Consider the following 27298-nt stretch of genomic DNA (forward strand, 5'->3'; position numbering starts at 1 on the left):
CTATGGGAAAGCAATCTAAATTGTTCTAGTCTCAAAATAATACTTACTAATTAGCAAATCCCTTGAGATGCTCAAATCCGAAATGAATAATGAAAGCAGTCTCATTAAGTTAGACTTGTGAGTTAAAATCCAAAAACCGAACTGAGATGAGCTAAGTTTATAATAAATATTGGGCAAGTAGTAATAAAATATAATAGTAAAATATAATAGTATAAAACAACAAATGTTGCATATACACTTCGCGTCATCAGGTTAGCGCCCCCCCTTACACTCATTTTCTTTTACGTTTTTCTCTTTGCCTATTGCACGCAACTTCTTGGTTTTTTTTTTATTTCATTATCATCATATGAGATGTCTCTCATACCAAAAAAAAGCGCGAGTGAAAACCCGTTATGTTTTATTTTCTATTCTTTTCTATTTTCGCAAAAAATGTGTGCACTTATTTTGCGTCATCAGATTAGCGCCCCCAAATGCAATTGTAATTATCTTGCTTATTTTGGCAATTACACTCACCAAATTTTTTGTGGAGCTCAAAGCATTCAATATATTTATAGTATGGGTAAAGAAACAGTTTTATCTTTGGTTGAAAATCAAAGATTGAGGCATACTTTGAATCTAGACTATGCAACCAAAAAATTGCTGAAAAAACAGGAAAAAACAGAAAACTAAGTGGCAATTTTCTTACAAATAGGGAAAACTATGGAAAAAACTATATAAGCGGCAATAATCAAGCGATTTCAGAAGGAAATAGAAGAGCATTAGTTCGGGAAGCTTCGAATTCCCATGAATCGACCACCAAGATTAGGGATAAAATCGGTGTTAAGACGAGCTTATCAACGGTCCAAAGAGCAATAAGGAAAGTTAATTACCTAAAGAAACAGAATGTAAAAAAAAGACACCAGTCGATATGCTGAGAAAAGAAATACGCATTAATTTTGGCCGGGCGAACATGACGTGGTCTATCCAATGGCAGCATGTTGGCTTTTCTGATGAGAAAAATTTAATTTGGAAGGAACTGATGGCTAAATTTATTATATCCATGACCTACGCATAGAAGAACATAATTTGGAACGGTTTCCAAGCCGTTGCGGCGGGGGGGTGGTGTGGCATTGATGTAGGGTGCAATATCTTACTACAGCGCTTGTAAGCTCAAATTTTTGACATCGCGCATGAACGCATAGGACTATAACACCGTGTTTAAAACTGCTGTTCCGCATTTCTATAACCTGTCTGAAAACCGGCATTAGATTTCCCAGCATGATAATGCTCCAAATCCAAATCCAAATCCCTGAAGTCCTGGATTCAGGGCCAAAAAATTGATCTCATGGAGTGGCCACCATACTCACTCGACCTTAATATCATTGGAAACGTCTGGGGATGGTTGGTCAGGAAGTATATGAGTCCGGAAAGCATTATAGTGCAAAGACAGAGTTAATCGAAGGTACTGAACACGCTTGGCCAACCATATCCTTGAATAATATTGAACAACTTTATAATTCCACTCCTAATCGAATTTTTGAAGTAGTTTCAAACAAAAAACGGCACTACGCACTACTAATATTACTTAAAAATAATAATAGCTTAAAATATGGTGTTATTTTTGGTCATTAACTTAAATAAATTGAATCTAGCGCAGGGGGCGCTAATCTGATGACCAAATTTTTGTTACATGTTTTTTGTACATTTTACAAAAAAAAAAATATTAAAAAATAATCCCTATTGTTACAGTAGCCATTCTTTTTGTATTTTAAAGATAAATAAATGGAGTATAATGTAAAAAAATTTCAAAGATGGAGCTCTGATAGTTTAGATTTTATTTAGCTTTGAGGTTGAGTGTAAAGGGGGGCGCTAACCTGATGACGCGCAGTGTATCTCCCACTCAGGTTCAGTTTCATATTCATAAAGAGCATTCAGTCTTCGTCAAACAACACTGAACTAACTGTTCTTTCTTGTTATTTCATTTTTCCTTTTGTTAACTAAATCACACAAATGTTTATTTGGGTTTTCTTCATTTTTGTTTTTGTTAGTTGTTGTTGTTTTTCTTTTTTTTCGGCTGCAAGCGTTTCAGGCATTGGCTCTGCCATAGTTTCGAGTTGCAAGTTTTCAGTTTTATGGGCTGCTCATGCTTTTTTATGGCCTCTTGGAATGGCAGCTACTCGTGCTGTGTAACGTAACAAGCGAACACACGTTGCCCGACCGAACGCCCTCAACCAGAGTTGACATAGTTTAAGAGATGCTTTCATTGGCACCCAGTTCGTTGCATCCGTGTTTGCACGCCCCCACCCAGCCGCGCTCTCATGCCTCTCTCCTCCTCCACGAAGTTACTCGACTTTAGCTGTCAACAAATTTGACAGTTCGACGAGTCAAAATCTTTGCCTTTGGTCGAGTGGGCGCCGCAATCATTTGTCGTTTAGTGAAATGAGTTGCGGTAATTGCTCACACACACACACACACACACACACAGTCACACGTGGATATATAGAGACAAAATCTGGCCAAATATGGCGTCATTTATGGGGCGGCGTGGGCGTGTCATTTGATGAAGTGCCATCTGGCCATAAAGAACATTTGAAGCGAGGCGAAAGTAACTGCTGAGGTAGTAGCTCAGCTCTTAAGACAAAGATCTCAATCTCAATCCCAGCTGAGGCTGACTGACTGTGATTTGAGGTGCTTTAATTAATTTCTATACCCTGTACGCTTTTGAAGTGGGTTATAAATGGGGAGTTCTCAGAGTCATGACAGACTTGTAACACTGAGGAGATGTAGAAAGAGTTTTTATCAGTGCTTGATCAGCGAATGAAACTGAGTTTATTGGGTTAGATCATAAAGCTTGAATGGATAAGAACGCTTAGTAATACTTTATGATACGTTGAAGCTTTGGTTACATATTTACGTCAGAAAGTAAAGCCTAGACTAGAGATAAGATTTTCTATTGCCAGTTAAAGGGCACACCTTAGCCCGGCACTCTCTGCCACATGTCTGCATTCGTTAAGGCCTTTATTTGATACTCTCCAAAACTGAACCTTTTCTCTGTCTGTCTCTCTCTCTCACACACACAGTTTTCATCTAAAAATATATTTAATTTCTACTTTCACATGGATTAATCACATTGCTGTTGGGCCGCACACAGTTCTCACTTAGCTCTTATCGCTGCTCACAATATAATTTATGCAAATTGTGAACAGCTAATTGAGTTGCTTCTTGGTGTTTTCGAAACTTTGAAGAAATATTCGCATTAACATTTGCCTTTTCTTTTCTACTTACAGGTAAGAGACTGAAGCCGCACTGTTTGTTCTCTCTAAGACAATTATGGCCACGCCCTATTGCTGGCCATAAAATACAAGCGAAGAATGAAGCGTTAAAGTTAATTTGCCAGGTGAGAGTTAGGAGCTAAGAGCAAAAGCCGCAAAAGCCGCTTAAGAAGCCAACTACAACAACAACAACAACAACATGAGGGCGTATTATTTATAGTACGTGCATATGTTATTTGGGGCAGAGCCCTTAAGTCCAGTTGGCCGAAGAGCCACTAAATTTGGTAGCCATTTTCTTGCTGTTGCCTCTCGCTCTCTCCCTTTTATTACCCATTTTCTCGCACTCTCTCTCGCTCTCTCCCTTTCTGCTGTTGTGCTGCTCATATTTTTTTTTCTTTTTTTTTTCATTCTGTTTTGTTGTCTTTCCTGCTTTACATTCTCATATTATGCTTTCCTTTGAGTGCTACTGATTGCCTCTAGAAGGTATTCACATGTACCGCCTTCCCAGACCTCTGCAGTTGGCCATTTTGACAAACAGCAGCAGCAGTCAAGTTGCTGCTGCCTGTTGTTCATCATGATGTTATGTTGATGACGTGACTGTGAGATTCTTGCCGACACTGACTGCCGCCTGTCAGTGGTCATTTGTAGTAGTAGTAGTTGTTGTTGTTTTTTCTGCTGCTGTTGCTGCTACTGCTGTGGGCAATCGAGTGGTGCGTGCAGCGAGTGGGCACTGTGGGTGCTGCTGTCATATTGTCTTAGTCCATTTTTGGGTCACAAATTGGTCAACAATTTGCGAGCACAAGAGTTACCAAAAAAAATGAAAACACAACAACAAACATACAGAAAGAAAAAGAATTTTTGGCTCAAGTTTGTGTCTTAAGTCTTTTGTTATGGCAGACGGCCATGTTGGTAATTACAAATGGCCATGCTTTGCATGTACTCCACACGTATGCCTGCCAGTGACTGTGTGTGTGTGTGTGTGTGAGTGTGTTTTGGCCAAGACACAGCCCCGACCCAGACCCCTTTGGCATGAAACAGGCTACATGACTGTTGCAGCCAAATGGCTAAATGTTTTGTGCCCAAAATGGCAAATTCTAGCAGATTTTCGCGTAGCTGCTCCAACGCTGTCTCTGTGCTCTACGGCATTTTACCCTTTTACGGACTGCAACAGCAACAACAGCAACAAAAACAACAACAACAGCTGCAGCTGGGCTTAAAGGGCCAAATTCTAGTGCGCATTGAGCCTTTTGGCCTGGCTCAGCCTGAGACTGACTCTGCCCCGCTCGATTTGCATTTCGCGTGACTTTTGCGAGCCCACTTTTTGGGCGTGTCGCTGGGCGTGGGCATTGGAACGCATCACTCGACTTCCCACTAGTAGCAGCAGTTATTAGCCGCAGCCTCATTAGGAACAACTGATAGTCAGAGCCGCTTATCAAACGGGAAACGGTTATGCCAGACCCGCTCACATGCCCGCCGTCCATCTGCTGGCTGGCAACGTTATGATTGCCCATGACAAGTTCTGGCCAAGAGCTAGAGAGTCGACGTCTTGTCTTGGCCGACTAGTTCAAGGTGTCGCCTCATGTAAATGGCGTCGTGCCCACAGCTAACAGCAACTTTGGCTCCCAGCCTCCAGTTAGCTGTCCGCTGTCCGCTGTCCGCTCCCCGCTGCCTCCTTCCACTCGAGCCATCAGCATATGCTTCAATGGCGGTTAGTTGCCGCATGATTGATGCCTGTTTTGCGTGTCGTGCGCTGCTTTCCAACTTTGTTGTTCCTGCCGTTGTTTATCAGTCTCTGCCTTTGTCTTCTGCCCCGCTTGCGTCTCGCACATCGCATGCCGGCGGCGGCAAGGCCATAGACACACAAGTACAGTTAGAAGCTGGCTCAATCTGCGTTTCGGCTGATGCAGCTGATGTGCTTCAGCTTGTTGCGACATCTGTCGTCGTCGCCTGATTGTCACCAGTTCCTGAGCTCGTCCCGTTGCCCCCCGCCGCGCCAGCTGCATAGCCCAAAAACCCCACACAAATATGCGCGTTGACTGAGCAGGAGAACGAGTAGAACGAGTTGGAAGCAGAGTGCCGAATATGAAATACCCTATATATAGAGAGCTTGTGATAGCTTGGCCTATGCTTGGAGAGAGAGCCATTTCATTTATTCGCCTGGAGCTAGAAGCTGAATATATGCCAAAATGGATTAGAGTAAGACTCAGATATAGCTTAATAAACTGAATACTCTTTCTGTAAGTTTAGACATCTCTTATTTCTCTCCCTTTATCTCTCTCTCTCTCTCTCTCTCTCTCTCTCTCAGCATCATTTGCATACCTTTGGCAAGGGCATGAGAGAGCCACAGTTTAGCCTCAGCATTTTGCTGCGCTCGTTACGCGCAATAGTTTTATATATTTTCGCTCATTTTCCGTTGAAAACGCACTTGACTAACATAAATTTTCTCATTGTTTACTTTGCGTGGCGGCATAAGCAGGCACTGCGGCTGTGGCTCTGGCTGAGGCCGTGGATGCTGCTGCTGCTGCTGCTGCTGCTGTTGCAGCATCTGCCTGCTGCTTCACTTGATTCGTAGCAAAGTCCAAACTGGAAGTGGTCGCAGCTTGTTGTTGTTGTGGCTGCTGCTGCTGCTGTTGGTGCCATTGTTGTTGTCAGTGTCAGTTGGTCCGGGGCGCGCGTTGTTTGTTGTTGCATTTACATTTTTGGTGTCGATTCAATTAGTAAATATAACCAAAAGCAAACAGACAAACAAACCCAAAGCGAGTCCAAAAAAACATACGAGCAAATGCGGCAGTTGCAACTTGCAGCAGAAACCTGTACATTGTTGACCATGCGCATGCCTAAATAGCTGCAGCAGCAACAAGCAGCAACAGGCAGCACCAGGCAGAGGCATCCCAGAGGCCTTAGCGCGGGCCACAAATATATTGCTGATAAATCTTGGGGGCAGCGGCAAATGCTAACTCTGGCAGACGTTGCCCAGGCAACGACTTCCTGCTGAATGCTGCAGCAACTCTCCCTCTCTCTCTCTCCCCCTCTCTCTCTCTTTCTCTCTGTCTATGTTTATGTACGTGTGTGTGATGCGTTTGGAGTGTGTGTGCAAATTAAATTGCACGCTAATGAAGTGCGGAGCGGCTAAAGATGCCGCAGCCACAGCCACAGCCACAGCCCTAGACCAGGCGCCCATTCCGATAAGTCGATAACTCGACTGCACCTACAACAACAACTGCAACAGCAACGGCAACGTGTGTGTATGTAATGGCTTCATTTCTGGCCAATTCCCAATATGACACAAATTGGCCACACAATTTTGAGCAGGCCTGAGCCAGGCCTCTCATTGGGTCAAGTCGCGCATGATTTTCTTTGGCCAATAAATGGCAATAAATACGTTTCTCAAAGTGTGAGCTGATATCAGCTACAGCGAATGCTGTGAACCGCTTTTCGGTTAGTTTTTGACATTTAGAGGCAAGCAAAAGGCGCCGCCTGCAACACAGCCAAACAGCAACAGCAACAGCTATAGCAACAGCAACAACACCAACAACAACGCCAACAACATGCACACACACGACTTTATAATGTGCACAAACATGGTTAGATTTTGATTAGAAGGTGAAATAATGATGTTAACCTCTACGAAGTATGTTGTTGCTGTTGTTGCTGTGGTTGCTGCTGCAGTGGATGTTGCTGTTGAGTGTTTCATAAGCATGGCTCTCGGCTTAAATGGGGCCGGGGTTAGAGTTGATTTTAGCGTATTGCATTTTAAATATGAACATTTTTTGTCAGCTAGAAGAGCCAAAGAGCAGCAGCAAGCAGCCAGCCCGCAGCAACGGAACACAGCGAAACAGCAACAATATCTGCACAAGCAACATGTTGCTGCCCGCTGCTTTTGTCACCATATAGCCTTTGCCAGAAGTGAAATATTTTTATACAGAAAACAGCGGAAGAAAGAATCCAAGAAGGCAACAGTTGGTCCTGCTGCTGGCCCTGGGTAGCAGACAATCAGCGCTGCTGCTGCTGCTGTTGATGTTGTTGTTGCTGCTGCTGCTGTTGCTGCTGTTGCGGTGGTGCAGATGATTTACTGTCCAGTTAGGTTTGTGCACATAAATTCACCTGCGCTGACAGTTGCCTGCCCAAGAAAAGCGAAAGGCAATTGCAACAAAATCGAATGCGAAGCAGCTTAAATTGAATCGAAATCGAAATATATACACAAACAAGTATACATATATATATATGTATGCATGCACATTTTTGTTTGGTTCTGAGAAGCGCTAAACAGGGAGGCCATTGTGAGGGGGAGGGGGCGCTGGAGTTACATATGCAAAAGACGCGACTGTTGATTGACTCATGAAAAGGCAGTAAAACTGTCTGTGTGTATGTGTCTCTGTGTGTGTTTGTGTGTGTGTGTCTGCTGAAACAACAATTCGAATCTAATTCAAAAGAAATGTGATTAAAATCGTACAGCCCAGTCAGGCAGCAGGACAGCACCGGACGGTGCATGAATCGGGCCGGGCTTATTGGCTGCTGAAAAGAGAAGCCATAGCTCTGGCTCTGGCTCTGGCTATGGCTGAGGCTTTTGTGATGTCATTATATTGAAGAATGGCAGCCAGGCGCAGACATTGACATTGAAAGCAGGCAGACACAGGCAAATGCTAAAAGGAGCTCAAATCCAGACCCTTTTGGATACCCGTGTGTGTGTGTGTGTCTGTGTGTGTGCTACCTGTGACTGACTGAATGTCCATGTGGGTCACCGCTTGGCTGCGCTGGGCTAAACGCAATGCCAAAGCATAGCTAATCGCTGCGCCAGGCATGCCGCAAACCACAAATGCAAAAACTCAACCGGGCGAGAGGCGCGCAGGGGCGCAGTTGTGGTGCGGCTGCAGCAGCAGCGGCTCAAGAATGGCGGCATTTGCGCTTAAACCTTGGCAATGAATTCATCGTTGACATATCTCGTTAATTTAATTTCTTATCGTAGGGATAGCATCGTTGTCTCCGTCCCTGTCGTCGTCGGAAGCCGCATGGCTGACTGATTTTGGCGGCGAGTCGGCTTCTTACACTTAAAGAAAAAGTGTGCAAATTGACTAAAATCTAGATGCAGCCGAAATATAAAGTTGAAATGGAATTGAACTCAAAAATGCTTAAACTGCATTTATTTTTATGAAAAAGCATAAATATATTTTCTGTAATGTACTTCTCACTGCATATTTTCCCCATTCAGCTTTTTCTCTCAGTGTAACTGCTGCGGGGGGAGCTTTGCAGTCTGGTATGCAAACTAGCAGCAAGGATGTGCAAAGCTCTTGACTTGGAACTGCTCAGCTCTGTTCAGCTCTGTTGTCTTCGGTTGTTGTTCAACAACAACAGCAACAACAAGGACAACAACATGCGGCTGCTGCGAGTGCTGTCTAGCTGCTCATTTTTCCCCTCGGCCCCTCTTCTCTTTGTATGCCTTAGTTTCTTTTCATTGGCTGCCTCTTTTGCTACTATAAATTTTTGTCAACGATTTGTACGCATTGTCTGTGCGCATTGCGGCTGCTGTTGCTTCTCCTTCTTCTTCTTCTTCTGGTTTGTATTTTATTTTTCTTATAGTTCGTTTGCATATGCTGCTGCTGTTGTTATTGTGGCTTTGGCATTGGCAGATTTTTAGCATAACATTTGATTATCATTGTCAATTGTGTGTATTTATGTGGATCGCTTGAAGCTGTCGGTGCCGCTTTGTGCTCCAGCTCCTGCTTCATCTTCAGCTTTAGCTCCAGCTCCTGCTTCAGTTCGTTCTCATGCCTCTGCTGGCTTGGCTTGGCTTGGCTCAAGGACCTGGCTGACACTTTGGCAGCACAAATGATTTAGCGAAGCTGTCAATCAATTTGGTTGCCGCTGCATCTGATTCCATTCCGATAAGCACATTGGCAAGTTTGTTGCTTAAGTCTTTTGTTTTATATGCAGCTGCAACGCCAAATCGCTTTTGCTTTTGCTTTTGCCTTTTCATTTTAATTGTTATTTGCTTACAGTAAATACCAGCTATATATGCTTTGCTTTCGCCAATTAGCGATAAAGCATCTAGAATGGAAGTAGCTTCCCCCCGGGACAGACTTGACTGCTTCCTCTGCTGCTTCTTCTACTGGCTTTTCCTTTTCTTCTTCTTTTTTGCGCACATTAAGCAACATTCGGGCAAATTAACGCAAAATGCTTATCACAACCACACAGCCACACGGCCGTGTCCAAATGGAGTCTGGCTGCTTGCATTGGCTAACGAAGTGCGCGTACGCCGCCGTGGGTTACACCCCACGCGCGCTGCCACCACCGGCAGCACCACCGCCCCCGCCCTTGCTGGCTGCCTGAGCTGAGCTGTGTTGCCTGCCAATCGCTGATGCAAGCGTCGCCGTTGATGGTTTTACGCACCACCAGCCTGCACCACAACCGCCAACAGTAACAGCAGCAACAGTAACAACAACAACAACTGCTGCCAACTGGTGTTGAAAGCAATTTCAAAAATGATGAGTATGATCGAAAAAGTTCTGTCCGCCTGTCCCTTTATATATATATATATATATATATATATATGTATTTATATATGTGTATACATATTGTTGTTGTGCCTGCAACGGCTGCTGTTGGCTTTTCGATTTGCTTTCAATATAATTTCTGTGGCAGCCCGTCCGACCGTCCCCGGTCGCCCGTCGCCCCTCACCGTTCGACCTGTGCAGCGCAACGTGCGCGCATAAATATTTGCGGCAAAGACCCAGCCCGACATTGGCATCAACTCAAGTCGACTCGAGTCGTCTCGGCTCGGCTCGGCTCCACCTGGCCTTTTGCCAGAAGAAGCCAATAAGCAGTTTTGCTTTATCGCTTATTAAAAATCATTTCGCTCTTCGTATTTCAGTTTCACCTCCATCAGCAACAGCAACAGCAACAGCAGCAGCTGCTGCTCCCCGCACTCTACAGCAACAACAACAACAACCGGGCAAAACTTCATTTCTGCTGCAGTTGCCCTTCCCTGTGGCCCTTCCCTTTGCCAAAGTCACAGAGCTTTGTTATTAACTTTGGCTCACATGTCGATCACTCTTGATGATTTTGTTCAATTTTAGCGCACATGCGAGCGCCGTCTACGTCTCCATCTTCCATCTACCATCAAATTGCCGTGCCGCCGCACCCGCTGCCAGCATGCCACAACTCACTGCTTCTTCTTCTTATTCTCTGCGTGCGTGTGTGTGTGTTTGTGTTGGTGTTGTGATTGCTATCGCTGCAGAGAAATATTTATTCAGCCCCCAAAATATGTAATGTTATTTTTTCGGGCTGCCGTTGCCCATTCTCCACTCCCCACTCCCCACTGCCCATTGTCCATCGCTTCGAGTGCCCCATCAAAGTTGATGACGCTGCTGATGATGACGTGCCGTTGTCAGTGGTCCGAGTGGTCTTCAAGTTCCTCGACAGTTGAGTTGTCCTCGCTTTCATTCATCCAGCAAACGCCCCCCTTTTCACTTTACCTCTCTCTCTCTAGCTCTCTCTCTCTCTCTCTCTGTGGTGCATTGCAGCCATTTTTCCTGTGTTCGCTGTGGCAAATTATGGCAAATACACACCTTAACTTGGCTTACATGCTGACCCCGTGTCCAGCTCTGCCCCTGGCCACGGACACTGGCAATGCACGCACCCGACGCTGGCCAAGCCGATTCCGTAGTCTACGTCGCAGACAGGCCATCAGCCATTTAATGCCAACTTTTCGTTTCGTTTCGTTTTTCTTTAGCATTTTTATCGATTTTATTTCTTATTGTTTTCATACGTTGCCGTCTGCCCCGTTCCTCTCCCTCTCTCTCTCTCTCTCTGCTCTCCCGTCTTCCATCGCTCAGTCTCGTCCACACGATGATTACAAGATCACTTATCTGTGCCTTCAATAAACTTTGGCGTCGCTTGCTGTTATTATTTTTTAATGTAGTTTTTAAGTACCATCAAACACTTGAGACTATGAAGCGAGAACCAGACCCATCCCCATTCCCAACCCCAACCCCAAGCTCAACAGCAAGCGCAACTATCGCATGGCAACGCATCTGGTTCGCATACCCATTACCAGTGGCCCTTCCCTTTTTGTCCCCCTTCCTTCCCCCCCAATTGTACTTGTTGCTGTTATTGTTTTATTCACTCGAAAAATCATCTAAAAGTTGTTTAGCTCCCCAACAACAGCAGCAGCCGTTACAGCAACAGCAGCTGCAATTACTGGATCAGTCGATCGTACGTATGGTCCTTCCCATTATCAGCCTTCGATTTGGGGGGCGGTGATTATCCCCAGTCATGTTCAGGAATTTCAATTTCCCCAGAGCATTTATCTATCCGTCGCAGTGCTAAGGCCTGGCAAAAATAGTGCAAAGATCGAGAGTCCGATATGTTATCTTAATCGATATAACACAATTTGTTTCAATGTTTGGTATCTCAGCCAAGAACTATCGGAACATTTTACTATATGATTCTGGTATGTCTGTATTCTTATCAGCTTGGAGTTATCATTGGAATATCTTAGTTACTTTGTGATTCTTGACTAATCGACATCGTTATGATATTCACATAAATTATGTATATCGTTATATTTCGACACACACAAATGTTCTTTATTCTAATAATATAGTTCCATAACATGCACTTTGATTGGTTTTATCACTGAAAATTTATCGAAATTCTTATCGATATTTAGTCTGTAAATATAGTTGATCTATATTCATTTATGTACATATTTATACTTATTTTCTTTCATTTACACATATTCTCATTTTTGGTAGTATTTTCCATAGTGTAAACAAGTTTTTTCATTTATCGATGAAATTATATCGATTTACCCATTCTTATAGCAGCACTCAACCAGCAAATATTACTTATGTTGATCTTTTACTGGGTGGAATCAATTGTTTGCTGCCGACCTGGCCGCAGTGCACCTGCTGCCAACACTTTCATCGGCCTGTGCCTATCGACAGCTAACTGATATCTCTTTTGCCCGTTCAGTTGGTCTGGTCTGGTCTGGCGTGCTCTTTGTTTGGCTGATCGCTGACCATTACACGGCTGCTGGCCATCAATTGCAAGTACAGTAATTTGGCCAGAGGTGGCCGCACATGCTTTATGCGTGGCTGCGATGCATTCTGGCCATTTGTTGCCATCATTACCACATAACTCGGCTTTATGGCTCACATGCATACACACGCACGCGCACACACTCACACATCAGGTGGGGATTGCCGTGGTGACGCACTCGCCATTCGCCTTCTGCCATTCGGCCACTCAATCCAACATTCCGTGCTCATGCCAGTTCCGTGTCTTGCCCTTCGCTGCCATTGGCTCAGTTCATTTTCCTAGCACTCTGCGTTACTCAATGTGCAATTTTCGTTGTCCAACTTATTGCTTTAATAGCAGGCTATAGCGCTTGCTGCCTGCCCCCTACTGTCTACCGCTCAGGTCTCCACTTCAGGCTTAGCTAATAACTGGGCAATCTGCGCCCTTTTCAATCTCATTGCACATTTCAAGCTCCGAGCAGCGAGCAGCGAACGGCTAGCTCTACTTTGAGTTCTTTGTTTAAGCCAGTTGTTGTTAATACCCTGCAGCTATTGAAAGTGCGTTAAGAAAGCGTTTGCCGTTGCCCAAATGTTTTTAAAGAGGCAGCATGCTATTCCATTGGGGATTAATGTCAAATATCTTCGTTAATATAGATAGTTTCTATAAAATATAGATAAACAGATTGATATCCGAAATACTTGCATAGCAGGGGCAATTTAAGTTCCTTTCTAGACAGATTGCTATTGCTTCTACATCTTTATTGATCTATATATATATATCATTACGATGACCTTAAGCCCTTTGCAGGGTATTTCTTAGCAACTCACTTTCGACTAGATCACTCTTACTTGTTATTGCCACATTCTATTCTATCGATCGTTGCGTTGATTCTCATTCTTTTGTGTCTATACGCCTTGTTGCTGCGGCTGCTGCTGCTGCAACTGCTGCTGCTATCATTGGCTGTTTTACGCTTTGCTGCAAGCCCAGCGCTGGCAACATCTGGCCTTTTTGATTTTAATTATATATTGTGACCACTTCAGTCCAGGCCAGTTGGCCAGTACCTGCGCCAGCGCCAAGAAAAACTAAGATTATTTCGCTTATATCGCTGGTGGGCGTGTCACTAAATAAATTACTTTTCTATATATAACGAACATATACGGCCGATGCGATATATATATATGTATATATTTCGTGTTTTGTTTTTTCTGTGCATTCATGTGTTTGCTTGGGCTAGAGCAGAGAGTTTCCCACACGTGCAGTCACTGCCAGTCGGAAAATTGTTTGCTAAACGCCCTTTCCTGTAGCTGTAGCAACTGTTGCTGTTGCTATTGCAGTTGCAGTTGCAGTTGCTGCTGCTGCTGTCGCTTGTGGGTTGCTGCTCGTAATTAGCATAAATCACTTCAAAAAAGGCTTCCTTTTTGGCTTGACCAAATTTGTTTTATAGTCTTTGTGGCTCTTTTGGCATTTTGGCATCTCTGACTGGCAGCCGCAGTCGCTGCAGTTGCCGCACTCTACTGACCCGCCTCCGTTGCCGCCTACACCGCCTACCACCCGTACAAAAACAACAAACACGACATCGACAAAGTCACGCATCGCTGACCAAAATTGGCACACAAAACGCTGCACTGGGATATTGCCAGGTTCGTTTTTATTTGACTTTTTCCTCTAGCTTTTTTTTTTTTTTTTTGTGGGTTGCCAAAAGTTGAGCAATCAAATACCATTTGCATTAACAGACTCTGCTCACCGCTCCCCCCGTCAGCGCCTAGGACCAAGCAGTAGCCAACTACAACTGGCAAATAGAAAGTCGATTATTTTACAATAAGACAAACTTTAATTGAAAGTTTAACAAAAACTTTTGTTCCCAGCTCGTAAAACGCGGTCAGACTCCCCGCCCCCTCATGCGTGCCGCTTATGAGCTGCTGCCAGAGCAATGCATTGATTCTCTTAAGCATTTCGGACTCCCATTTACTCGGCTGCAAAACTTTCCAAATACCAAAAGTCATTTAGCTATTTCGATGATCAATTAGTGTCCATCAGCCGCCGAGATCCTGCAAATGACCAGCTGTCGGATTATCTGGGGGTGTCGGGTCTGCTTAACGCTTGTCTTGAATGAAAGTATGACTTCGATGATGAAAAGCAGCTTGGCAGACTCCAAATGTTGTTTGACTGAAAAGCTGGAACTTTCTTCGTTATCAATAGCCCAACTGGTTCAACCTTGTGCGATTATGAATTAATAATGACCGCATACAGAAATATTTGCATAAACAACAATCGATACTTTATTTCGATTTCGATTGTTTCGTATCGAAAGCAGCATTGCTTGTCATGCGAACTCTAACTCCCGAAGCTGTCAGCCGCATTGCACAACCCGAGCCATTCACTGAAGTTGTCAACTTGATGTGTGCGTGTCTCCATGTCCGAGACAGTCAGTGACTGTATCACCATGACAATGCTGATGATAATCAGCAGCATCATGATGATGTTGCTGTTGCCGGTGAGGTTGAAGATGAGGATGATGAGGCTGCGGGCCACCGTGAGCAGCGACATAATTTCGCGGCCAATTGGAAACTGTCAAAAACTATTTGGCTGTGTCTTCATAACTCGAACAACAGCGCGACGCTCCATGAACTCCACCATCCATCCATTCGGTGGTGCGAGAGTGAGAGAGAGAGAGAGGGAGAGAGAGAGAGTGAGACTGGTCGAACAGTCAGGCGAACCGCCAAGTCAACTTGTTGGCTTTTCTATTAGGCCACCGCGACGTCGTAGTCGATGGCCCACTTGCCCCAGTTGCAGCTGTTAGCTGGCTGGCTGGTTGGCTTTTTGGCCTAAACTATGCGCATTTTTGCATCGGATTTGCTCGCTTTTTGTGCGAGCGCTTCCCTCGACGAGGAGGCTAATTGAAAAAATGGTTTATTAAAATGGCATGCGATAAGCGTAGTGAGTGGTGCGAGAGTGGTGCAGTTTGGAGCACTTGGAGCTGGCCAAACGCATTATATTTCCGTCATTAGGCGCAACGAGTTTCGGGCCAATTGCATAAGCAGCTCGTTGGCCAGCGCGGTTGAATGGTCAATGGAAGTGCACGCGCAAGTTCGTTGCCTAAGTCTTTTGTTTTAGTTCCCATAATTTGCAATACGTGGCCCAACTTTGGCCCCCATGCTCCGCATACAATCCACACACCCACTGAAACCACAATGGAGCGCGTCCCAATTAAAAAGTCGCGCGTTGTTTTGCCAATTGTCTTGTCGGTGGTTGTTGTTGTTGTTGCAGTTGTTGTTTCAGTTGTCTGTTGCTGCTGGTCATAAATCGCGTCTGCTTATCATTTTCATAAACAACGGCACAATAAAAACGACGAACGCGACGAACTTATGCAATTCTGAGTGTCAGACGCGGCCGCAGTCTGGACAGCAGCAATATGCACCACAGCAATATGCACCACCATTTGCCATAGTAATGACAGGTGTTTGTAACTCGTTTGTAACAAGCGCTCAGCTCTGGAAGCTAACGGAAGGCACCCAGCTACAGCGCCAAAAATAAAAGAAACTAATGAAAATGCTATAGTTGGCCATGCTCGACTGGCAGTTACCCTAGAAATAGAATTTAACTGGTATATTCAGGCATTTAGTGTGCAAGAGGTAATTGAAGAGAAGTTTTAGAGTCTATGATTAATAAGTGAAATATTATCTATATGTTCCACTGTAGTTAATATGTATACATTTTATTTTATTTATATACACTATGAGTTTCACGTTTTATTCAGTTTGATCACAATCTTAATCAATATTGATATATACCCCCATCTACTTTTTGGTAAATACAGGGTATAAAAATATTGTACTTATATACATGTTGCGCACTGGCCAGGACAGACAATCGGTGCAGCGATCGCCAGTGGACGGCTGTGAGACTGGTGCTGGTGCTGGGGCTAGAGCTGGAGCTGAAGCTGGAGCCGAAGCTGGTGCTAGTGCTGGCGGGGGGTCGCCAACGCAGAGACCCCAACAGATATTTGCATTAATATAAAGCCCAAACCAATTTATGCCCGCCAGCAGCAGCTGTGCTGTGCAGCAGCCAAAAATTATTGTACGTCGCAAATGTTGCGCTAGGCAGACAGTTGAACACACACACAGACACACACTCACACTCACACACGCTAAAATCAGCCATAAATTGCGGTCTATCAAAAGTCGCAGCATTATGACGATTGCAATGCTCATGACTCGCTGCGAGTGAAAGTGATCTGTGCAATGGAAATCGAGTAGGCTGGCTGCCAACATGGGATCTTACATTTTCATTATCGCTGTCATTTGTTCCTGTGGTCGGAACAAATCGCATCAGGAAGATGAGAAGCTGACTTTTCTGATTAGGTTTCTGTCGCCGGACTCGAGTCTATCTGTACTTTTTGCGGTTTCACTGCTGCTGCTGCTGTCGATGCTTCTGCCTTGGTCAGACAATAAAATTGATATTTGCGGTTTGAATTTGCTGCTGCTATTGCGGTTTGTGGCGCGATGGAATGGAATGCGAAGCTGTTTCATGGTTTCTCAGTGGTCAGTCTATGTGGTAGGGGGAAGGATTGGGGGCGATGGGCGGTGGGCGGTACGCCGTTTGGCTGGGGGCGTCCATTGAACTCTTTCGCCTGATTAACCAGGCTGACGCGCATTTGTCATTGTTAGTGCATAATTAACACACGCCACGCCCCTGACGCCCACTGTCTGGCACGAGAGCCAGCATTAGCTAGAGGTGCCACTCTAGGTGGTGCGGGGTGTGCGGGGCACGGCTTAATTGCAGAGTGTTTGCATAATGCTTTTAGCAGTGAAAAAGTGCGCTTGGCTAATGGCCACAAATATTTCAGGCCAAACATTGAAAAACACTTGCGGCCAACGGCGGAGCTGAAAGTGAAAATTGAATTTGTCCGCGTTGCGGGGCTGGAATTGGGCGCAGGGGGAGGGCCGCACACACTCATAATTAATTTGGCTGCGACGGTTATCGGCCTGGCCTGGCTTGGCTGGCTCGCAGGCACCACTCGAGTAACGACCCAGCACCACCTGCCAGGCTAAAAACCTCACAAAAATCAACAAAATCGATATTTAAAATCGCATAAATCGTTTGGCCACGCTCCACTTGCAATCCACATGCGTTCCACACAGCCAAGTCTTTCAGGCTCTTTGGCTTCCCGGGCTGCAGCCACTTTGTGGTTTGATTTATGCGACTGTTGGCCTGGCTCTAAGCTGTGCTGTACATTACGGGAGCGCGGGCGTGTGGGTGCGTCGCCAAATAACAGGAATTGCTTTAAATTACGCAAATTTAAGTTTACAGAAACAGAAAAACAACGAGTTGCCTGGCAAAACTTGAACTTTTGATTAACTTATGGATTTCTCGGTTCGCTCGCTTGTTCGCCCCACCTCCCCCCACGGCTGTCTGCTGGTACGCCTGCTTGCCAAGCTGCCTAGCTGCCTAGTACCGTTAGCGTTAACCACTTGCCAGCTCTAGACTTGTCCACTTTACGTGCCATTGCGCGCATTTATCAGCCAGCGTTGGCAGAGGCGAATGAAACCGAAACTGTAATCGAATCCGACTCCAGTTCCAGCCACAACTCAAACTCAACTCCAAATCCCAAATCGAAAGTGACCAAAGTCAGCGGCAATGAAATAAAAACCAACAAAGTGCTGTCTTATTTATTAGGCCATATAGACTCTGCATATAAAATGGCAATTGTTTACGTACCTGGATCTAAGTTGTAAAATATAAAAATTTGAGTGATAAATTTGGATAAAAGAGGCACAAATTTGTTTTGATAAATATTTTTGATAAGATTTGAATAGCAATTCATAATATTCTTATCAAAGATTTCTATTTTATTTCCAGCTCAATCCTTACACAATTTAATCCATATATCTGGCACTAAATAAAAACATAAAAATTCGATGGATAAATTTGGATAAAAATATCACAGATTTCTATTAGATAATTACGTATATAGTAATTCATAATATTCTTAGCAAGGAATTAAGTTTGATTTTCCGTTCACTCAACATTGTTTTTAATCAAAAAGTTATTTTCGTTCATTTAATTTGCGGGGTTTTGGGCAATTGCTCGTTTTGCTGCCTGATTTATAGAGCCTAGCATCCAATTTCCGGGAGCCTTTATATAGGTTGTCTACGTTTTTGATTTGCGGCCATATGATGCTGCGCAAATATTTACACAATCTCAATAAATTTATGCGCTCTTCTTCACATTTTCAATTTGCAATTTTTCGCTCGCCAGGCGGCGGCTGCGGCTGCGGCTGCAACTAGAACTGGGCAACAGGGGAATTCGGCTTCAGATTGGCTAAAGCTAAGCCTGAGACTGTGGTTCTGACTGTGGTTGCGACTGTGGAACTTGGAGTGCCACTTTTTGTGGCTGCTAGCAGAATTTATGCAAATATCCAAAACACAAACTCTGGCTGTGATTGTTATTGGCCTAGAGAACGATCAGCGATCAGCGATCAGCCATCGACGATCGACGATCGACGGACGAAACATGGAATCACGTGGGCGGACGAAATTGAATGCGTGGTTGTAGCGACTGCAAGCGCAGCTCCGAATCGACGTTGGGTACGGGCTGACTGTTGTTGTGGAAGGGCTGCTGTGATTTTTATCGCAGGCCTTTTAGTTAAAGGCCCCGATATAAACGCTGGATAGCAGCGGATCAGCAGACTAACTGTGCCAGCCGAGAGCACGCGGCTCTCGGCTCACTGTGTGGCCCAGTTGCTCCAGTTAGGCATAGATGGCAATGGAGAAAGAGGCAGAGGCAGGGCAGAGCGAAGTCAAATGGAGACACGCTGCATTGCAGATGGAGATGCAACTGGCAGTTATGGTCAGTTCACAGCGTATGGCAAGTGCAGCCAGTTGTCTGCGACAACACAGGCAACAACAACAACCTCTGGAAACTCATTGAACAATTTCCTAGTTTTTCAATTTTTGGTGCGACTTTTGCGGATTGTGGAAAAGGCGAAAGTCAAACAACAACCACAAATGCTGGCCATTAAAAAAAAAGGTGCTTTATTAAAACCTAACAGGAAAATTGAACAACGTGGTTGTTGTTGTTATTGTTGTTGCTGCTGTGGTTGTTGCTGCTGTTGTCACTGCATGAGAGATGTGCAGGAAAGCCCAGTGAACGCAGTTTCCCAGACTTTGTAACTGTTTACAGCTGATGTTGCCATTGCTGTTGTTGTTGTTGTTGGTACAATCGATAAATCGCACAACAACTGGCAATGCGACAACGCATAAGTTGTTCGCTGTTCGCTGTAGTTGATTTTTTTCGGCTGCTTGTTTATTTTATTTCTTTGGGCGGAAGCAAATTGCCATGCGACAAACGCGAAAGCAGTTCGGGCATACAAATAGAAAACTGTTCATGTTGGATGATGAGAAAATCAGCTAATATGCTGCTTAGCTGGCAATGAAAGGGATATTAGTGTGTGCCAAATTATATAAGTATTTCAATAGCAAAAGGAAACTATCCATGAAGAGCTATTTATCTAAAGCGAACTCTTTTTTTCTGCCTTAATATATTATTAAAATTTATTTTCATACTGCTCAAATCAATTTTAGGTTATAGAACACCTTCGGGGCATATCCCTTGTATATGAATTAGGGTTTATATTGAATACCTTCAGTCATCGCCACAAACGATAAATATCGATTGTCAATATGCCTATCAGCTGAGCCATAATAGCCAAGCATTTAGCAGCTGCCTACAGGGTATCTATCATATAATCACTTGCTCTCGTCTATGACAGTTTTGCCTTATTAATTTCGCACAACACTTTAATTGATGTTGTCCAAGCAACGTTCAAAATTGTTTGATTAATTGCTGCTCCAGTTAGTGGAACACTCCCAACTTCCAGCATCCAGCCAGCTAACCGTTACTGCAGCCACAATAACAGCAACAACAACAGCAACAGAAGCGGGCGCCATGTCAAAATCAGATTTTTCTTGGCCTGTGGCCCCACGCTGCCTGCCAATTAGAATTTTTTTATTTTATTTTTATTTTTATTTTTTTGTGGCAACCTCTGGTTCCGCCACGGCCACTCAGAATGGGTTCTGCCTGCTACTGGGCACCCGCATCATTTGCTGCGCTGCTGCTGATTTGCGCCATGACCACATCACTTCCTGTCGCTCTTGATTTCATTAGGCTTTGCGCGCCGCGTGGGCTGCGGAGCATCTAGGACGAGCTGAGGTCCGTGAAGCGTGCATCCAACTTAATTAGCGCTGAATGCGAGAGGAACTGCAGCTTAATGAGAGGAAGGGCTCTTTATCGATAAGGTGGCCTTATTTCAGCGGGGCTGCTGCTAGAGAGGAGCGCGTGATTTAATTTGAAAAAAAAAAACACGAATATCGAAAACTTTTTATTCCTGGGTCTATATTGAATTTGGTTCCCTTTGTATGTTAATTATTGCTATTTAATTTAATATTATTAAATTTCCCTGAACAGTTGTGTTTCAAGAGCACTGAGAATGACCACAAACTAGCTCCTGCTTAGCTCTGCTATTATTCGAATAAAATTCATCATCTCTCGTATAAATATATCATATAGGGATATGATAGCTTCGATTCTCGATTGCTGCCCCACACTTTCTGTTTACTTTCTGCTTACTCTCTGTGCTTCTAATCCTTCGGCTTTGTCGCAGACACTTAGAATGCGTTGACATTAGCCTTGGCTCTCACTCTCCTGCCCTCCTCCCCAGCCTTGGCCGTCAACCGGAGAGATGCGACGACGACGCACATTTCTAAGCGACGTGAGGACGTGCGCATTCCGTGGAGCTGGCAACGTTCACGAGTTTATGCAACGATCCATCATCTAAGCCAAGATTTTTGTCCGGACGGACGGACGGACGACGGCGGGTGGCAGCTGCAACTGCCAACAACAGCAACAACTGCAACAACAACAGCAGCGAGAGAAACAGCAAAAAGGCATTTTTTAGCCAAACACAAGAAACGCATTCGCGGTGGTTGTGACGTTCGCTGTGGCAGTGGCAGTGGCTGAGGTTGAGGTTTTGTTGTTGTAGCTGTTGTTGTTGCTGCTGTTGGCCATGCTGAGCATTGAGTGAGCTTTTGCATACTTAGTTACCTTGTCTTGCAGTTGGGCTTCGCATGTTTTTGGCCATTTGGCGATGCAATTGTTGTTCCCGTTGTTGTTGCTGTTGTTGCTGTTGTTGTTGCTGTTGCAGTCACAGTCAAGTCCAGCCAGAGGCTCCAGGTTGCAGCTCCATGTCCAGCCCGAAGCTGGCGGCCAAATGCAAATCTTGCACCGCCTTGCCCCGTTGCTCGGCACGCATGTATTGGAATTTTGATTTATCAATAGATGGCAATGGGCGCCCAATGAGTCCAAAACGTAGCTCGACTCGTTGCTGGGGATCGGATCTTTGTTTTTGTGGCGAAAGCAAAAGTTTGTTCGCTGGCACGTTGAGCGAAAGGCGACTGGCTCAAAGTTGAAACGTGGCCGTGGCCAGACAGCTGCAACAGCTGCCACACCGCCACCACCACCACCAACAGCACCACCAACTGTACCACCAAGTGCCAAGTGCCCGTCTCCATTGCTGACTAGCATTAAAAAATAGTGAAAAACTAACGTTGCACCGCTGCACCACACCACAGCGCCGCCGACTCATTTGACTTCTTTGGCTGGGGCGCGCAAAACATAAATCAAATGGAGGAAAATGTACAAGATAAATTTTTAAGCACACTTATTTAACACCTAACAACCTTGTTAGATGCATTTTGATGATGCAACCAGTCTCCGGGCACAGCCACAGTCACAACCACAGTCAGAGCAGGCGCAGCCGGCGACAAGGTGGAGCAAATACAGGCAAAGTGAGGGAGAGAGAGAGAGAGAGGGAGGGGAATCAGAGTCAAGTCTGAAGACACGTCGCATCGTCGCACTTGTGGCTCAGAAATCTATACCGGAAAATTAAAAATTGTTAATAACACGACAAGCTGCGTGGCGGGGCCGGTGGTGCGGCGGAGCACGGTCAACAACTGTTAGAATTGCTTTTCGGTGTTTGCTGAGCTGCGCCGCAGCAGCAGCAGCAGCAGCAGCGACAAAGAACACAACTTTGTGAATGTGAATGTTGTGGATGTGGTTCAACTTTTAAATTGCAATCGCACACATACTGAGGGATACTCCGTGAGTGTGTGTGTGTTTGTGTGAGGGAGAGGGAGAGAGAGAGTGAGAGCAACTCTTCATCAAAGCCTTACATCTGCTCACATATAAATCTTGCGGCTCGGCTAAAGGGTGCCGAACGCGTTGAATTTTTACGAAAAATAATTTCTAAAAATTGCAATAAATATTGAGAGGCGCTGATAAGGCGTCACCATAAATCAGGTGGCATGTAGACGAAGAAGAAGCAGAAGAAAGAAAAATTAAACAACAACAGCAGGAGATGCGCCAGATGAAGTAGAAGAAGCAGAACAAGCCAATGCAGACATAGCGGAAATATCAAGACTAAGTCTTGCAATTGCTATTGAAAGCTGGCAACTCGAGACTGGGAACCCGTGACTAATCAATGAAATAGTGTGAAATCTTCATACAACGCAGCCAGCCGGCAAAGGGCGCCGACTGCGGCAGGAGGGGAGCGAGTAGTGCTCTCATATTTTGTATAAACCAATTCGATATCAGCTGGTCAGCCTTAGCAATCGATACAATTGCACGGTTTCTGCGCGCACAGCTGCCACCCACGCAACCGCCAAACCACACAAGCAACAGCAGCAGCAGCAACAGCAACAACAGCAGCAGCAGCAGCAATAGTGAAGCAAACACTTTCATTGGCCCCATTGCAATGTGTGCCAGGGAGATTGGATTACAGCGTAGCGTGATAGCCTGGCTTGAGACTCTTGATTGATCCATAAGTAGGGTATGCTAATGCTCAACACACACACACACTCACACACACACAAGAGACAAGAGACAGCTTATGGCTTTATATCTAAGCCAAATGAGTCGGAGTTAGGCACGATTTTCGACAATATGTGGCATGACTTCAATAATTGTAATTTTCGCCACTTTGAGGCAGGTTCGATTAATCGATAACACTTGGACAATATGATTAGCAACCGTTAGCATTTAATCTAAGCTGTCATGGCTAGAAGACACGGCTCCCATTCAGAATACATGTTGCTCAAATGATTTCGCATGAGCTCAAAGTATTTGGCAATCAGGAGGCTGCACTCTAAACTCTTCAGCCCGTCCCCTTGGCCACCTCTGCACTGTGTGGCGCTGCTACACGCCTCGCATTTGATGCTGCTCTCTGTGGCACGTAGTCATTTCTCATCAGACGCGCTACGGCACACTCACGGGGCAGGTAAATCATCCACATCTGCCGGAAATTGCATAAAAATATGCAAGGCTGCGTTGCTGCCTGGCCTATGCTGCAACAGCAACAGCAACTAAAACAGCAACAACAACAACAGCGAATGCCACATGCTGCATTAGACGCACTGGGTGAGGGGGGAAAGGGTGAGCAAGGCGTTGCAGCAACTACAGTAAGCCACGGGCCTCAAGACATGTCCGACTCTTATCAAAAGCGCTGGCTGCTTGATAATCCGCGGCAGAGACACGACCGACATTTGGCCACCTTCTATTAGCCCCAAATGCAATGTTTCTGCTCCCCCACCCCCCTCTGCCAGTGGCCGCTGCTCCTCTACTCCGTTGGCTAGCTAGCCGAGGTGTTAATCAAGCCAAACCACGATCCGTTGGCCCAGGATGTGGCTGACTGGCTGGCTGACTGGCTGGCTGCATGGGGAGCGCTGCTCGGATAGTTTCTCAGCACCTCGAGCCTCACACGCCAGTTAGCCAAGAAGCGGGACAATCAACTGGCAGCTCGACCGACCGCATTGTTGTTGGCCGAGCTTCGTGCTGGCCGAGCTGTTTGGTTTTGGCCATGACAGAATTTCTCCTTCGTTTTGGTTGTTTCGTACGATAAATAAGGTAATTGAATGAAATTACTTTTGACAGCTTATTTGCATACATCAACAGCGGTTGCAGTAGCCAGCCGCAGCTGAAGTTGAAGCTGAACTTGGAGTTGGAGTCGGAGTTGGAGTTGGTGCTGAATCTCGAGCTCAAGTCAAGAAACTGAGGCCTTGTTAGCCCATAATTGGTTATTGAATGCTGTTGCACACACTCACACACACCCATACACACACACCCCGCACGAGTGTTTCGGCTGAGTATGTGTGAGGAAGTGCGTGCTGACAAAGATGAATAACTCTTGAAAAGTTTTGACGACAACAAACAGGGCTTTCTGTAGTACCTGCGCGCGCAGGCAAAACGAATGACTTGAGCAACGAACTCGATTTTTATCAGAACTTAACTGGTGTACTGAAGCATTTGAGTGACGAAATCCTTAACGCATTGAGTATGACATTTCTGAGGCCCATTAAGTATATATCTTATCGAACGGTATGTTGACTTTTCCACAATTTAAGTGTAAGCCCGTACAGTCTTTGCTTTATTGAAGCTGGCTCTCAGTGAAGTGATTTAGTCATACAGGCCCCCGAGGAGCAATCGGCTGTAAGGTTGACTATTAAATATCTACCTCCGGCTGGTCTGGTCAATTGAATTCGTTCCTTTCCCAATGCTAGCTGTTCTTGTTCTCTTTCTACATTTTGTCTCATTGTTTTCGTACTTATTTCTGGCAATTGGAATTGGCGATTTGATTTACCTTTCACTGCAGCTGATGTTGCTGCTGCTGTTGTTGTTGCTGGCGGGCTATCGGGGAGCTGGCCCAGACGAAGCCCACTTGGTCAGGGCCAGAGTCAGAGTCAGGGCCAGGTCCAGGTCCAGGTCCAGGCGTTGGCTGCTCATCCCAGCAGCTATTTCGTGTGGGCGTCTGCTGCAGCTGCGCGAGGGCAGCCATCGGGATCTGTCGTTGGGCCGTGTTTCTCAACAGCAGTTCCATGTTGTTGACAGATAAAATTGCCAATCTGTTGGCTCTGACGACATCGTCGTCGACGTCGTCTTCGTTGCTTGGCGACAATTTCGCCCGGGTTAAACGGGTTTAAACGGCTGCCAACTAAGCTTAATGAAAGTCTTTAGTCAGCACAGCAGCACAGCAGCTCAGCAGAGCAGCGGAGCAGCGGAACAGCAATCTAAGCAGATCTTCGCCAGGCGGACCGTTGCGACCCAACAGTTCGATGCCTTTGGCTTACAAAAAGTGTAATTAGCGCAGAAATTGAACGTGAGGAGTCGCCGCGACGTGGACACGTTTCGCTTTAAATGCATATCAGTCTGGGAGTCTGAGTCTGAGACAGAGACAGAGAAACGGATGGATGGGGACAGAAACAGAAACAGAAACAGAGACAGAGATACAGAGACTGAGGCAGAGACTGAGGCAGAGACTGCGGGAGGCGGACTGTTAGCTCCCGTCTTGTTGTCGTCTGTTTCGCCTGACGAGAGCAGCAGGCGGCGAGTGGGGAACGGGGTGGATTCCACTATTTAAAGTGAAATAATGACAGTTTTAATTGCAGATTTTTTGTGCTCGTTGTTCGTTGGCGTCTGGCAAAATGCCATAGCTGACTCTCTGAGTGCCCCCGTCAGGCCACTGTTCCGCCTTCTAGCGTTGCTCTGATGCTGGGCTATTTTTAGGGTGGCGTAGGCCAGCAGCGTGCAGCCCGTTAAATGTAAATGTTGATTACGCAAATGCCAACTAATTGGCAGCCATTAAAGCCAGGTCAATGCTCCTGTACAGCTACAGCAGCAGCAGCAGCAACTCCAAAAAAATGAGAAAAGCCGAAATTTAAGTTGACATACGCTTAATACGCGGCTGCCTGAGGCTGCTCTCGAGACTCTATACAAAGCATGACCAGAACAAATTGCCCCACTGACTGTTGCAAATTAAGTTAAGCTGCGCGGGCTTTAAGCCGTTGCCTTTAAATCAAATTAAAATTTTGACAACTTCATTTGTAATTGGCAGAGCAACCGTTTAACCGGCAGCGACAGTGCCGCACTGCAAGCACCGCAATAATCATTATTATATTAACTTCTCTCTCTCTCTCTCTCTCTCTTTCATTTCTGCGCCCTCAGGTGTCGGCCAGCGATCCGGATTGCGGCGTGAATGCCATGGTCAACTACACGCTCGGCGAGGGCTTCAAGCATCTCACGGAGTTCGAGGTGCGCTCGGCCTCGGGCGAGATTTGCATTGCCGGCGAACTGGACTATGAGCGGCGCAACAGCTACGAGTTTCCGGTGCTGGCCACCGACCGGGGCGGACTGAGCACCACGGCCATGATCAAGCTCCAGCTGACAGACGTGAATGACAATCGGCCGGTGTTCTATCCGCGGGAATACAACGTATCGCTGCGCGAATCTGGCCCGGCACAGGGCAGCGGCTCGTCCATGCCCATTGTGGCCGTGGTGGCCACGGATCCGGATGCGGGCAGCTTTGGCCAGGTGTCGTATCGCATTGTCGCCGGCAACGAGGGCGGCATCTTTCGCATCGATCGTGCCAGCGGCGAGATCTTTGTCGTACGGCCGGACATGCTGTCCGTGCGCACCCAGGCGATGCACATACTGAACATCTCAGCCACGGACGGCGGCGGCCTGCGCACCAGCACCGACGCCGTCGTCTTCCTCAGCATCATCGACGCCATGCAAAGGCCGCCGATCTTCGAGAAGGCACGCTACAACTACTACGTCAAGGAGGATGTGCCGCGCAACACAGTCGTCGGCTCGGTGATAGCCACCAGCAGTGACACCGGTAAGTAGCACACGAATTCCGGCTCCAGTTCGCTCCAGCCAGGCCCTGCCACAGGGCAGGCTCATCTGTTTGCCCAAATTGTGTATATATATATATATATATATATATATATATTGTGTATATATATATTTATTGCGCTTGGGTCAGGACGTGGCTACCAAACTTGGCGGCCAGCGTCGCGACGTCTTTGTATTGGATTGCATTCATTAGTTCAGTGAGCTGGAAAACAAAATATGCGCATATGATGGACGGACGGACGGATGAGCGGGCGATTGAATGGACCAACGGTTGAATGCTCCAATCG

At 45.8% G+C, this 27298-nt stretch overlaps 1 protein-coding gene across 1 annotated transcript in view; it reads left to right on the forward strand.

The window, feature by feature from the left end:
- The window catches only part of ds (dachsous cadherin-related 1), an 87581-nt gene that overhangs the window by 40722 nt on the left and 19561 nt on the right, over positions 1 to 27298 (forward strand). The window contains exon 3 of the mRNA XM_018004253.2: positions 26322 to 26994. Coding sequence (XP_017859742.1) covers positions 26322 to 26994 — 673 coding nt within the window. The remainder of the gene's footprint in view (positions 1 to 26321; positions 26995 to 27298) is intronic.

The sequence above is a fragment of the Drosophila arizonae genome, chromosome 3 (assembly GCF_054131065.1).
Source record: "Drosophila arizonae isolate 15081-1271.41 chromosome 3, UAZ_ARI_1.0, whole genome shotgun sequence".
NCBI lineage: Eukaryota > Metazoa > Arthropoda > Insecta > Diptera > Drosophilidae > Drosophila > Drosophila arizonae.